Source organism: Equus asinus, chromosome 3, assembly GCF_041296235.1.
Source record: "Equus asinus isolate D_3611 breed Donkey chromosome 3, EquAss-T2T_v2, whole genome shotgun sequence".
Taxonomy (NCBI): Eukaryota; Metazoa; Chordata; class Mammalia; order Perissodactyla; family Equidae; genus Equus; species Equus asinus.
The window spans coordinates 33410452-33426103 of record NC_091792.1 but is presented as its reverse complement, the minus strand read 5'-3'; the positions used below and the strand labels follow the sequence as shown (position 1 = coordinate 33426103).

At 34.4% G+C, this 15652-nt stretch overlaps 1 protein-coding gene across 3 annotated transcripts in view; it reads left to right on the top strand.

Moving 5' to 3' along the window:
- Positions 1-15652, top strand: part of ANAPC10 (anaphase promoting complex subunit 10) — a 147365-nt gene that overhangs the window by 30587 nt on the left and 101126 nt on the right. For all 3 annotated transcript variants that reach the window (XM_044767191.2, XM_014838114.3, XM_044767189.2), the window contains exon 4: positions 11644-11764. In XM_044767191.2, the coding sequence (XP_044623126.1) occupies positions 11644-11764 (121 nt within the window). The remainder of the gene's footprint in view (positions 1-11643; positions 11765-15652) is intronic.

The window sequence follows — 15652 nt, the reverse complement described above, 5'->3', positions numbered from 1 at the left end:
TGCTCTTCCCCTCCTAAATAATTATTTTCATTTTTTATTCCAACTTGTCTTATTAATTTGTAGTTAGAGTGCTAAGATTGTCCTTGTTTTGGTAGTTTCCTTACCTTTACCCTAATGCTATAATTGAATATTTGCTATCCTGTTCTGGTTCTATCCATCGGTCTCCCTAGTCTGTGGATTGTGTCCCCTTTCTCCCTTTTTTCTTTTTTCAGGTATGAGAGCCTTCTTGAGGATTTCTTGTAATGGAGGGCTTTTAGTTACAAATTCCCTTAACTTTTGTTTGTCTGGAAAAGATTTAGTTTCTCCCTCATATCTGAAGGAAATTCTTGCTGGATAGAGTATTCTTGGCTGAAGACTTTTATCCTTTAAAGCTTTGAATATATCACTCCATTCTCTCCTAGCTTGTAGGGTTTCTGTAGAGAAATCCGCTGACAGTCTGATAGGGGCTCCTTTATAGGTTATTCTCTTTTTTTTCCTTACTTCCCTGAGTATTCTCTCCTTATCTTTCCTATTTGCCAACTTTACTACTATGTGCCTTGCAGTAGGTCTTTTTACATTGACAAATCTAGGAGATCTAAAACCCTCCTCTACACACATTTCTCCGTTGATCCCTAGATTTGGGAAGTTCTCTTCAATAATTTCGTTAAGCACCCTTTCTGCTCCATTTTCCTTTTTCATATTCTCGGGAATTCCTATGATCCTTAAGTTCTTACTCCTCATTGAATCCATTATCTCTCGGAGATTTTCCTCATTCTTTTTAATTCTTAGTTCTCTTTCTTCCTCTGTCTGGTGCCATTCAGCCTGTCTATCTTCGATTATGCTAATTTTCTCCTCTATGTTGTCTACACGGGCATTCAGGGAATCTGTATTCTGTTTTATCTGGTCCATTGTGTTTTTCATCTCAAGTAATTCTGTTTGATTCTTCTTTATGATTTCAATCTCTTTTGTGAAGTAACTCCAGAACTCGGCTTGTTTCTCTATCTTTCTCTCTACCTCATTGAGTTTTTTGATTATAGCTGCTCTGAATTCATTATCACTTAGTTTACCTAATTCCAAGTCCTCAGGACTTAATTCTGTGTTTTTATTGTTTTCCTTCTGGTCTGGGGCTTTTATAAATTGCTGGATGGTAGAGGAGCGGTTTTTTCTCATGGTGGTAGAATTCGGTTGCAGTTACAGCCTGTCGCCACTAGATGGGGGTCAAGAGCCGCATGTTATGAACTCTCGCCTTGGGGCAAGATGGCTGCGCCCACTGGCTTTGCCTGGGGGTAGGGGCTGTTACTCACAGGCGCCGGTCTGGGTTCAGATCAGTTCTGTTTTCTGGTCTCCCAAGGCCCTTGATTTATGGGGTCCCCGCGGACGGAAGCTTTCCCCCCTGTCAGCAGGTCTCCACTGAATCAGCGGCAGGAGTCCTGGATGATCCCCCAGTCACGCGGCCCCTCCCCCACTCCTTCCCCACCGGCGCCACAGCGATCGCAGACTGTAGGGGAGGGAGCTACATTCTCTCTTACCGTTCCAGCACCTCCGAGGCTATAAGTAGGGTTTATGATCTCTGCCTTCTTGGTATTGTAGGTCTCTAACGAGCTGGCATTATGTTTATTCTCTAAAATCCAGTTCTTCCAATCTTTTGTTGTATTTTGGAGGGGAGAGAATCCCGGGTCAGCTCACCCCCCATTTTGCTCCACCCACTTCTGATCTCTGTGCATTTCAAATAGCAAAACAGATTAGAAATGAAAACATTCAGTCTCAGTGAATAATGAAGTTAATGAGTAATTCTAGCTAATAGTGAAAGCCTCAGACTTGTGAAGTTTCTTCCTCTCCGTAAGTTTGAATCTCTTGCAAGTGGAAGAAGAAAGGTGTGGTTTGCTTCTCTTTCCCTACCTTTTATTTGTTTCCTCCCATCTTTTTTTACTAGTTTCTGAGCTTCCAGGCTTGCTAGTATGGGAATGGAGAAGAAAAATTCATAATTGCCAATTCTATCTTGGTGGTCTAGCATTGGTGTTCTCTACTTGGCTCTGTGTTTAAAGCTGACTCTGTCTTATAGATGCTTTTGTGGGTTGAGACAATCTACTTCTGCAATCACTTGATGCTATGGATGATTCACCTGCAGTTCTGTTGATGAGGGTCCTTTATCATTTATTCCTTCCTCAAATCCTAGGCCTCTGGTGATACATCCAGCTTCCTGCGGAGGATTGTTCATCCTTAATAGGCAGAAACTAATATAACCTTTCAGCTTATCAGGTTGATGAAGTTCCCTTCTATAAGTGTGCTCAGACTTTTTTAATGAATAGGTGTTGGATTTTCTCAAATGCCATTTCTGCATCTATTTATATCATCATGTGATTTTTCTTTTTTAGTCTGTTGAGATAGTGAATTTGATTGCTTTTTTATTGTAAAATATACATAACATTTACTATTTTTAAATCTTCAGTTCAGTGGCATTAAGTACATTCACTTTGTTGTACAACTATCACCACTGTCCATCTCCAGAGCTTTTTATCATACCAAACTGAAACTCTATACCCATTAAACAGTAACTCCCCACCCCTCCTTTCCCCAGCCGCTGGTCACCACTGTTCTACTTTTCCGTTTCTATGTATTTACCTGTTCTAGGTATCTCATATAAATGGAATCATATAATGTTTGTCTTTTTGTGTCTAGCTTAACTTAGCGTACATAATGTTTTCAAGGTTCATCCATGTGGTAGCATGTATCAGAATTTCATTCCTTTTTAAGTGTGAATAACATTCTGTTATATGTATATACCACATTTTGTTTATCCATTCATCTGTCGATGAGCGTTTGGGTTGTTCCCACCTTATGGCTATTGTGAGTAATGCTATGTACTTGAATATACAAATATCTATTTGAGTCCTGACTTTCGATTCTTTTATACATATACCCAGAAGTGCAATTGCTGGATCAAGTGGTAATTCTATGTTTAATCTTTTGAGGTATCGTTATACTGTTTCCATAGCAGATGCACCATTTTACGTTGCCACCAGCAATATACAAGATTTCCAATTTCTCCGTATCCATGCCAACATTTTTTTTCTATATTTTTGATAATAGCCATCCTAATGGGTACAAAGTGGTATCTCATTATGTTTTTGATTTGAATTTCTCTAATGATTAGTGAGTGATGTTGAGCCTCTTTTCATGTGTTTATTGGCCATTTGATATATTCTTTGGAGAAATAGCTATTGAAGTTCTTTGCCCATTTTTGAATTTTTTTTTGTTTGTTTTATTTTCTTGTTGTTGAGTTTTAGGGGTTCTTTATATATTCTGGATATGAATCCCTTATCAGATATGTGATTTCCAAATATTTTCTCCCATGGTTGCCTTTCTACAAGTTTTTAACTTTGATAAAGTCCAATTTGTCTATTTTTTATGTTGCTTTGTGCCTTTGGTGACGTATTTCATTGATTGGTTTTTGAATCCTTTATTATATGCTACTGGTTTTGAGTTATTAATATTTTGTTGAAGAATTTTATGTTTATATTCAGGAGGGACATTGATTTATCGTTTCCATTTATTATAATATCCTAGTCTATTTTTATTTTTGGGTAATACTGGACCCATAAAATGAGTTGGGAAGTGTTTCTTCCTCTATAAAGAGTTCATTTAGAATTGATATTTCTTCCTTAGATGTTTGAAGTATTTGACATTGAAGCTGTCTGTTCCCAGAGTTTTCTTGTGTGGAGTGTTTGTTACATACAAAGTCTTATTTCTTTAATTGATTTTCTATTTCTTCTTGAATCAATTTTGATAATTTGTGTTTCTCAAAGAATTTGTCCATTTTATCTAAATTGTCTGATTTGTTGACCTAAAGGTATTTCTGATATTCAGTTATTAACCTTTCATTTCTGTTGGAACTGTAGTAATATCTTCTCTTTTATACCTGGTGTTGGTAATTCATGTCTTCTTTTTGTTTGTTTGTTTCCCTGGTCAGACTAGCTAGAGATTTATCAATTTTGTTGATCTTTACTATTAGCTTATTAAGTATACTTTTAAAAAATTTATTTAATGTTTATTTTAACAATGTTAGTGGTTGCTCTAAGATTTACAATATGCATCTTTAACTTATCGTACTTTACCTTCAAATGATATTATAGCATTTCACATATAATACAAAAATCTTACAACTATTTACTTCCATTCCCACACTGTCTTTTATGCTGTTGTTGTTGTGTAATTTATTTCTACATTTGTTGTAAAGCCTACAGTATATAGTAATTATTTTTCATTTAAATATTTATCTTTTAGAAAAATTGTAAAATGTGAAAAATGTTTTATATTTATCATTTCCATTGCTCTTTATTTCTTTTCATAGATTCCCTTTCTGTCTGGTGTTTTCCTTCCTCCTGAAGAACTTCCTTTAATGTTACTCATAGTGCAGGTTTGCTGGTGATAAATTCTCATAGCTTTTGTTTCTTTGAAAATGACTTTATTTTGCCTTCATTTTTGAAATATATTTCACTGGGTACAGATTTCTAGGTTATTTGTTTTTTTCTTTTAACACTTTAAAGACACTGTCCCATCATAGTGTGAAGTCTGTTGTCATTCTTATTTTGTTTCTCGTTATATAGTGTGTTCCTTCAACCCTCCACCACTGCTTTTAAGATTTTCTTAATCATTATTTTTTTTTTAAGCAGCTTAATTATGACTTATCTTGGTGTGGATTTCTTTGTGTTTATCCTTCTTATAGTTCACTGATCTCGAATCTGTGAGTATATAGTTTTCATCAAATTTGGAAAAATTTTGGCTATAATTCTTTGAAATGCTTTCATTCACCTTTTCCCTGGGATTCTAATTACATATTCTGTTTTATACTGTCTCACAGACCACTGATATTCTATTCATTTTAATGAGGGATGAGAGTGTTTTGTTTTCTATGCTTCATTTTGCAGAGTTTCTATAGCTATATCATTATATTCACTGTCTTCTGCAATGTTTAAACTACTATTAATCTCATCTAGTGAATTTCTTATTTCAGATTTCTTTTTCATGCCCAGAAATCCTATTTGTTTTTTTAAATCTTTCATCTCTAATTGCGTTCATGTTTTCTTTTAATTATTTGAGCATATTTATGACATATTTTCCAGCGTGCTCACATTATTTCCAGTTACACGTGCTCTCCTACAACCTAATCAAGAGAGGACATCTATCTTCCCCCTTGAAATTGTCAAGTCTTTGTGAATTTCTTGCCTAATAGAGTTTTGATGTTGTAACACTTATTTCTAAGACTGGGTCATAAAACGCGATACAACTTCTGCCTTGTTCACTCTCTTTTTATGTGATTCTCTCCCTTGATACTCATCTACCATGCTGTAAGAAAACCTACATCAAATGAAGAAGCCCACAAAGAAATGAACCAGAGCCCAAGGCCTCAGCTAAGCTCCCAGCTGACAACCAGCACCAACTTGCCAGCCATATTAGTGACCCATCTTGGAAGTAGATCCTTCACACCTGACACTGTGAAGGAGCCTTCCCTTCTGAGGCCTGCCCAAATTCAAGATTCCTAAACAAAATAATGATTTTTTTAAGCCGCTAAGTTTTAAAATGGTTTGTTATATACACCTATAGGTAGATATTTATGTTTTCTCTATTTAAGTCCTTATCTTTTAATTTCATCATCTCTTGTCTTTTCTATATCTGTCTTTATTGACTTATTTTTCCTCATTATGGGTCATATTTTTCTGATTCTTCATAGTAATTTTTGACTGGATACTGGATATAGTAAATTTTACCTTGTTGAGTGCTGGAGTTTTTCTTTAAAGAGGCTTAGACTTTGTTCTGGCAGACAGTTAAGTTACTTAAGAATCAACTTGACCTTTTTGAGGCTTGATTTTAAGGCTTTTTATGGTGGGTCTAGAATACCCTTTACTCTAGGGCAGGGGTCAGCAAACTTTTTGTAACAGGATAGATGGTAAATATTCTAGGCCTTGCAAACCATGTTTTAGCCTGTTGCAACCACTCAACTTGGTCATTGTGGTGCAAAAGCAGCTGTAGATAGTATGTAAGTGAATGAGTATTGCTTTGTTTTAATAAAAGTGTTTTTACAACAATAAATGGCAGGCCGCATTTGGCCTGTGAGTTGTGGTTTGCTGATCCCTGCTTTAGGGCAGCAGTTCTGCAAGTTTTTGGTTTCAGTACCACTTTAAACTTTTATTGAGTTCTCCAAAGATCTTTTATTTTTATTTATTTATTTATTTATTTATTTTGAGGAAGATTAGCTCTGAGCTAACCATCCACCAACAATCCTCCCCTTTTTGCTGAGGAAGTTTGGCCCTGAGCTAACATCTATGCCCATCTTCCTCTACTTTATATGCAGGACGCCTATCACAGCACGGCTTATAAGTGGTGCATGGGTCCGCACCCAGGATCCAAACTGGCGAACCCTGAGCCGCCAAAGCAGAATGTGTGAACTTAACTGCTGTGCCACCAGGCTGGCCCCTGAAGATCTTTTATTTTTTATATCTATCAGTATTTACCATATTAGAAATTCTAGCTGAGGAATTTTAAAGTATTTATTTATTCATCAAAATTAGGTAATTAACCTATTATATGTTAACATAAATAACTTTCTTTAAGGAAAAAATAACTGTCTCTTCCAAAGCAAACAAAAATAGTGGGAAGAGTGTTATTTTACTTTGTGAATCTTTTTAGTGTCTGGCGTAAGAGAAGATGGCTGGAGTCTCATATATGCTTCTTCATTAAATCTTTTGCAGCATCCTGTGCCAAATAGCATCTGGAAAACTTCACTCTGTACTCAGAATGATTCTGAAAAAGGCAAATAACATCTTAGTATTATTAGGAAAATAGTTGTGACCTTGTTGATCTCCTGAAAGGGTCTTGAGGTCCCCCTTAGGTCCCTCGACCACTTTTTAAGATCACTTCTCTTGGGCAAAATTAGCCTCATGGTATACTAGGGCTTGACCCTTCGGGGATCTCAAATGAATGTCCTAGATATTTGAAGAGATATTTGGACTCTCCACTTTGGTTCTTGGGACCCCTAATGATTGTTTGGAATTGTTTGGTTTACTGCTTCCAGTAATTGTTCTTTCCCCAGCAACTGCTGTTCTTTGCATGTCTTTGTCAGGTTTCACCTTATGTGTGTGCTGGTTGGTATTCAGTCAAAGGCTCAAGGGACTCTGTGCAGATTGCTGGAGTTTTTTCTCAGTATAGCTCCTTTCTCAACTTGGTGACACTGAAGGTTCTGTTAGACTTTTCCCTCCCTGCACTGCAGTCCAGAAATTGCCATCAGTCAGAAAGCCCGTTTGTTCATAGGGTTCACCTCATCCGTTTGCTTTCTCTCAGGCCTCATAGCCCTGTGCTGCCTGTCGTTCAGTGTCTACAGACAGTGCTTTGTATCTGTTGTCTAGTATTCTATTTGTTTATGGTGGGAGGGCAAGTCCTGTGACAGTTATTCCTTCATGGGCAGACATCCCTGACTTTTTGTCTGTTTGTTTATATCTGCTGAAAGTTTTACATTAAACTCTTATATGTCCTATGAAAATAGGTCCTATTAAAATAGGTCTTTGTTGTGTTAATCTTCAGTGAAAACTTTCATTTTAGCATCTTATTAACATTGATTAGAAACATACTTTTACACAAAGAGGGCATTTTCCATCAATGTACCAGAAACAAAGGAGAATTCAGTCATTTATATATTAAATGATTTGTTTGCTTTTTGTTTTAGGCAAATATGTGGACTCTTTATGTTTCTTTTATGTCACAGTTTTTTGGTAAGAATGTATCTAGCATGTTAACATGAAATGATAAACAGAATTTTATGACTATTTTATTTTTAGTTTTAAGTCTTGTACCTCAGGAATTAGTAGTTACTTTTATGTAAGTGTAGTCATGCAAACCTAGATTCAAATTCTGGCTCTGTGCTTTATTAGATATGTAAATAAGAACTACTTGCTTAACCTGATCTGAGCCTCAGTTTCCTCATCTGTAATGTGGACATAAGAATGTTACTTTAAATGGGAGTGAGAACTTCCAGTAATAGAGCTTCTAATAACAGTGTTTTAAACGAAGTGGAAATTTATTTCTTCTACCTCTTCCTATAAGAGGAGCCTGGCAGTCCAGGAGTGGTATGGTAGCCTCTTAGTGTATTGGGACCCACATTTCTTCTCTTTCCATTCCACCTCATGGTTCTATTCTTAAGATTATCTCATGATTCATGATGCCTAATGGAATTCCACGCATCATGTCCATATCCCAGGCAGCAGGAAGGAGTAGGTAGGAAAGGTAAAAGGGACATGTCTTCCTTTTAAAGAAACTTTCTTTATAAGACACAGCCATTTGGTTAAATATTACTGGCCATAAATTAGTCACATGGTCATACCCAGCCTTAAGGGAAGCTGGGGAATATAGTCTTTCAGCTGGATGTTATGAAGAAAGAAAAAAGGGCTGTTAGGTTGTTGGCACCTAGGAGTATCTGCTGCTAATGTCTTCTGTTGCAATTTCATGGGTTCCAAATCAGCAGGTGGAGAACAAAATAAGACCTTTATAAAACTGACAAAGATTATCTTTGAGAAAGGGGCTTGTGTCTGCAGTCAAGTGTGTTTCCTAATATTGAACTCTAGAATTAAACAGACTTACCCATCCAGTTATGAAAGTGCTGGACCAAGTAGAGCCTGTCCCTATTAAATCTGTGACATGAAGGATCAAAGCAAATGTTTGCTTCCTGCCAGCAGCTCTTTCTCAGCAGAAAGGGAGTAGTGGGGGAGGGGATAGAGAGAGGCTGGGAAATGGGGCAGTATTATCCTCTTCCTTCTCCCTTCCTATGCTATTCCTCATTCTAAGAGTTCAGCGTGATGCCTGGAATGTAGTAAGCGTTCAGAGTATGGTGATTATTATTATTATGATAATTTGAGTAGCTTCTGCTGTGTCATAATCCATGCATTCCATCTTCCCATGTGCATTGCTACTGACAAACAGTGTGATTTTCTATGCAATATTCTTTTATAAATTTACTGTGAGATAAAATTGATAAATCATTTTAAAAGGCTTTATGGGTACCTTTTAGAGGAATAATTTTAAACTTTTGGTTTGGTTACAGTTTCTTTTGCAAATATAATAAAACTATGTATGTATCATAATTATATATGATTTCTGGGGATATGTGGACCTTAGAATGAGAACCCATGGTGTAGATAACATTTAAAGAACTATGCATCTTACTGTAAACTGGTGTCACTGACTGTTGAATAAGCTAAGTACAGTTAATTAATAGGAAGGGGATAGTGGTTAAGATCACGTGAAGCAGACAAGCACACCTTTGAACTTTGACTGTGTCCACCTGCTAGCTTTTTGACCTTAAGCCAGTTATTAACCACTGAGCATTATTATTTAAAAAAAAATCAGGGGCCAGCCTGGTAGCGTAGCAGTTAAGTTCAGGTGCTCCGCTTCAGGGGCCTGGGATTCGCTGGTTTGGATCCTGGGCATAGACCTATGCACTACTTATCAAGCTATGCTGTGGCAGGTGTCCCACAGGTAGTGGAAGATAGGCATGGATGTTAGCTCACGGCCAATATTCCTCAGCAGAAATGAGGAGGATGTGGTGGATGTTAGCTCAGGGCTAATCTTCCTCCAAAGAAAAAGAAAATCAGTAAAATGGAGGTGGTAATAGTTCCTGTGTCACAAGATTGGGGAGTAAATGGGATAATATATTTAAGCATTACTTCTGGGCCAGATACAGAATATTCACCTGCTATTTGCCTCTTTTGCTATTGTTTTTATAGTCATTAGTGTTATTATTCTTTGCCTTTCTAACCTCACCCTGATCATCTTGTAGTTTCCAATGACTAAGTTATTGGGTTTAATAACTTGGAAATAAAATTGTTCTGAGCAAAAAGCTTGGTCCTTTAGATCTGCTTCTGTTAAAAAAAAAGAGAAAAAAGTCCTCAGGAGTAATCCTCATGATCTTTGATCTCTCCAAAATAAGAAAGACCTTTCAGTGCCCGCTCAGGGCTCTTCAGGGAAGAGATCTTTGGTATGCACTCCAGAATTTCTCCTTCTTCCTTTGCTCCCACTCATGCCTCCTTCCTGGCCCAGCAGAAGGAGAAAGATGTCAGTTTGATACCTCTGGCCTCTTTTGAAAACCTGGTAATGGTATTTATCCTGTCAGCAGTTCCTCGGTATTTAGCATTTTACATCTTGATCTGCCTTTATTATTTGAGGAAAAGTCCTTAACTTTCCCCATTCCTTTCTGATGAATACCTCAGTCTACAGAAGTTTGGTCCCCTCGCTAAGAGCCGCAGATCCCCTGCTGTTTTTATAGGCTGACTTGACACAGACTGCTTCTGTTCAAGGAGCTCATTGTTATTAAGTTAGTGCCAGTTTATACCAGACTTAACTTTTAAAGCACATTTAAATAGACTTCTTAATGGTTTTTTTGGTTGATGTTTAAAATTATCTGTTTTTTTCTCTAATCAACAGAATAGCACTTGCTTATTGTAAAAATGATTCAGAAATTATAGAAATCATAAAGAAGAAAATAAAGATTTCCCATAGTTGCACCCCACTAAAGTAGCCACTTTTTCTGTTTTTGTATGATTCTATGTCTTTTTCCATACATACATATAGGTTTATATTTCTTTAAAAATTTTTTAGTTTTCCCCAAAATATACTCCTTTGTATATACTGTTTTATAGTCTACTTTTTTCCTACTGTAATTATATATCTGCATGATTATTTTAAACAGTTGTATAGTATTTTATCAAATGGATATATTATAATTTATTTAACTAATTCCCTATTGAAATGGATATTTAGGTTGTTTATAATTTTTTAGTAATTTAACTGCAGGACAATAAACATTTATCTGATCCATTTCTGAGTAGTTGTTTTATTATCTTTTAGTGTATTCTTAGAGGTTGAATTTGTGGGTCAAAGGCTGTGAAAGTACAGCCAGCTTTCAACTGGCTATGAAAGTACCTTTTCTAATTAAATTTGTGTATTATCAGTCATTTTGATATTTTCCAGTATGATAAAACTAATGTCTATGTGTCTTTTAATTTCTGTTGCTTTGATTATTAGAGATTGAACACATTTTCATGGTTTTTGGCCACTTGGATTTTTTCCGAGATTAATTTTCTGTTATATAGTCTTTGCTTATCTTCCTAAGATATGTATTTTAAAAACAACAGAATTCTGTTTTTTGCATTAAGTAATAGATTATACTTCCTGTTTTTAAAAAAGTACTTTTCTCTTTGCTTGACTTAATTTCTCACTTAGGTAGTTATTTTCAAGTATTAACATAGGAAATTAAGTAATTAACTAGTAAAAGACCCCAAGCTTATTAGAATAATTTCTTTGCCTGAAATACAAATCAAGACGACTGAAATCCTTTATGTTGTTTGCACTCTAAGGTACCTATTTTGGCTTAACTCTTCCTTCTTTGCTCACATCTGGTTCTTGACCATGTTCTAGATAAGAGACGTCTATATAAGTAAATATGTATCTGTATTTTTACATGTTCTTCATTTTCATCCTGTTAAAATTAAAGGATTTGGAAGTTGTTGATTCAAATACTTGTTTTAGCAAACTGTGATTTTTAAAATCAGAAGGTGTTTTGGATATAATCTTTCCACATGATAAAGGGCATGTTGTTTTTACCTTAATTGCTTTTAGAAGAAAAACAACTGTGAAGACATTATGTATTTATGCGGACTACAAATCTGATGAAAGCTATACTCCAAGCAAGATCTCAGTCAGAGTAGGAAATAATTTTCACAACCTTCAAGAAATTCGGGTATGTCTTTCACGTTTTTAAAAATATGTTATCCTGTAACTGTTGCTCTTTAGAGGATAATCTCATTTGACATTAGATTAGCAGGTTAAATGTTAATATATAAAGGGAAAATTGTTAATATTTAAGAAAACATTTTTAATTCTTTTTAATATTTTTAATTTTCTTTTGAATTCTGATTGTCATCTTTATTTTCTTCCAATATTTTAATATGGAAATGTTCAGACATACAGAAAAGCTGAAAGAATTATATAGTGAGCCTCATATACTTACCTCCTAGATTCTCTAATTGTTGATATTTTGTTATATTTACTTTATTATAATCTGTCCATCAATCCGTGTAATTTTTACATGCATTTCAAAATAAGTTGCAGATATCTGTACATATCACCCCAAATACTTCAGCATGGTGTATGATAACTGGAGCTATTAATATTTGCTTAACGTTCATTTTTTAAGGTAAAATTTATATAAATTTTGCAGAGATCTTAAGTATGTTATTTGGTGAGCTTTGGCAAATGCATTTGTTTAACTCCAGCTCCTATTAAGATATAGAACATTTCCATCACCCCAGAAAATTCCCTCATATCCCTTTTCCCAGTCTATCTCCATTTCCATCCTACCCTCAGAGGTAACTGTTGTTGTGATTTTGTTTGTTTATGTATTCATTCATTCATTTATCCCATAGATCAGTTTGGCTGATTTTATGGAGTTGTAGCCCATTGTTTGAATATACCACAATTTATTTATCCTCTCTATAACTTTTTGAAGTTATTAGGACAGGGCTTTTGTGACCTGAATTTTATTAGTCCCCTAATACTTATATTTCAGAGATATTTTCAATGATTTTGAACTGTATACTTGTTAAGTTCTGGCGTTAGCATTTTTTCTTGTCAGAAAATCGTTGAGCTCAAATAATCATTCAAATCTTTTGAGTTAGGTGGTTTTGAGAGGTCTGGGAAGCACTTGTGATTTCTGAAAGACTTCCACTTACTTTGTGGCCTGGACTCTTATTTGACTTACTGTTTATATTAAGATCCTGTCTCTGCATTTATATTTCTTCCCTGAGTTAGTAACAAAATACTTAATAAAAATCATGTATACTTTCATTATTTTCTCATTAAGCACAGTGTTGTTCTCTTGTGAAATTTGCTTATGTATTGACAAATAAGAGTAAGGACATTCTCCACAGATGTTGTTTTTGGCTTGTTTTTTCATCCTTCTTTGAGGTAAGTTTGTCACTTTTTGAGATGACTGCCTGGTCTTGTTTCATAAAGTTATCTTCATTTACTTTTAAAAAACAATCCTATAAATTTTCTTGAGAACTAATTTGTTTTTGAAAAATTGTTGTAGATAAGATATTCTTCTTTCAGTTTAGACACATTTCCTATTTCATCTGAGATCCCATACTGGTTAATACATACTTCCCATATTTGAATAAATGCATAAATAGATAAGCTCTTAATTTTCTTTGTAAGTTTCTTCATTCACCCCAGTGCTTTTTTCATTCAGAATCTTAAAGTTCTTTTTATTATGATGATTATATTGGACCTTTTGCTAGCCCTTCGTTGAGTCATCTATCTAATACATGTAATTAGTGTTTAATGCTTTAAAGATGAGATATTCACTTCTTATACTTTAATTCTTAAATATTTTGTATTTATCACATGATTGGGTAACTCATATTGAGAAACCTTTTGGGAGCAAAGTCATCTTGTTTTGGTTTAAAACTAAAGATTTGTCATGTAATTCCTCAGGCAGGTTGAAATATGTGAAACGCTGAAAATAAAATGTTTTCATCCAACATACGTGTGGTATATGTTTGAAATGTCCACTAGATGTCACTGTTATCCTTTAATTGCTAGTCTCGTATCCTAGTTGTACTAAGTTCAAGACCTCAGGGAGTCTTAGTTGTGCTAGTTTTTCCTAGAGTATATATATTCAAAAATTCTTTGATGCATTTTGGGAAATGTACATCTTCATACATGATTTCTAGATTTATGTATTAAATATGTATTTTGTATTGTGTTGTAAATTGGAGAAACTTGAAATGGTATTGGACCATTGTGGAATACTTTTAATCTAGTCTTTGCTACTATTATATCATTTAAATGCTGAAACATTCCCATATAGAATAAGGGCTCTTTTAGGTAGTCTCTTAATTTTATTCTAAGTGTGTTTATATTTCTGTGTAGTGACCACATAGCCTCATGAGACCAGTAATACTGAATATTACCAGGTGATAATGTAAGTTGTTTTCCTGAAAAACTTAATGAACATACTGCTTTTCTGCCACAGTTCTCACTAAGGAACCATAATTTTTGGATTTTGCTTTAAAATATTAGTGCCGGCCTTTGCAGCTCGTGATATAAAGGATACTTTATCTTTTAATTGTACGTTTTTATATGTGATTTATTCTGTTTACCTTTTTTCTAAGTTAAAGAAATAAGAATCTGATAGCACTTTGTTTTTTAAGGAAAGATAAGCAGATCATGATTTTATTTTTTTACATTAGTCCTTTATAAGATTTAAATTGTTATTTAAAAAAAATCTTTGCTTCTAATTCGGATACTAAGACAAGTGATGAAAATAGTGTGAACTTTTATGAGGTTTTTAGAACCATCATTTCATTAGTTATAGGACTGATTTAACTGAGTGGAAAATCCAACTAAATCTTTTTATATTTTTCCATGGATGTTTGCCCACTGGAGGGTGTAGTGTGTATTGGAGTGTTTTAATGGGTTTTCCTTTTTTACTAGAAATTATGGATTTGTTTACTTGAAACATTCTAAAAACCTATTTTCTGTAATTTTATTATTGATTTCTAGTGTAACTTTTAGAAAATTGTAGTTCAGGGTGAGAAAACGTAGTGGCTACCCTATTTATCCCAAAGTCATTTTTTTCTATCATATGTTTTCCTTCAGTTCAGTTATGAAGCATGATGTTATGTCTAGATTTTGTTACCTCTGTTCAAAAATCTCTACAAAGAGATTAGGCCCTTCCTTTACTGTTCTAGAATGCATATTTTAGCCTCTATACCTGAGGAGGGACTTAAAATGGAAATGAAGTTTACACTTTCTGCTTACTGGTTTCAAGATACTAAAACTGGTTTTGACCACATAGAACATCTTTGACACCAAAGTTGAATTTATTTCTGCTGCTCATTCTACTTTCTTGTTTTCAAAATTATCCATCCTACACAAATCAGAAACCAACAACCTAAGAACACTTTATAAGATATTTATAATTTATTGCTTCTCCACAAGAGACTATTTCTATATAGAAATGAGAATTTAGCATTTCAGAATCTTTATTGCATTATCTTTTCAAATACTTCATCTCAATTGTGTTACTTTTATGCAGGAAGTTTTGTTCCTGTTCAGGAAGTTATTTAAGAGAAGTTTTCAAATAAAGATACAGTGCTTTTTAAATTTTTAAATCCTTTGTATGTTAGCTTTATATTTTGGTTTAATGTTCTTTTTCTTTGCTCTCAGAGGGGAGAATATGTGTGTAGGCAATTTTTTGTCATCTAGAGCAAGGAACCAAAGAATACTAGTATATCTTACATATGACCATTTTAACATTTTAGAAAACATCTCCAGCTGAAATTTAAGAAAACCTAAAATACTTTTCAATTTGCTAACTAGCTATTTCTCTTTTTAAAAACTATTGTAGAAATTTTTGTACTTAAATCTGAGACTGATGTGATTTATTAGACGTATAGTGACTACTCTCAAGATTATTTCTGTACAGTTCTACAAAAAACAACTTGTTAACTTAAGGTTAAGCAGATATTTTTAGCGTATGTGAAAGTTGTCCTTTCGTTCATTGTTAGTATTCTGCTTCTAAAATTTGTGGCCACAAAAGGATAAAATATTGATGGAGCACAAG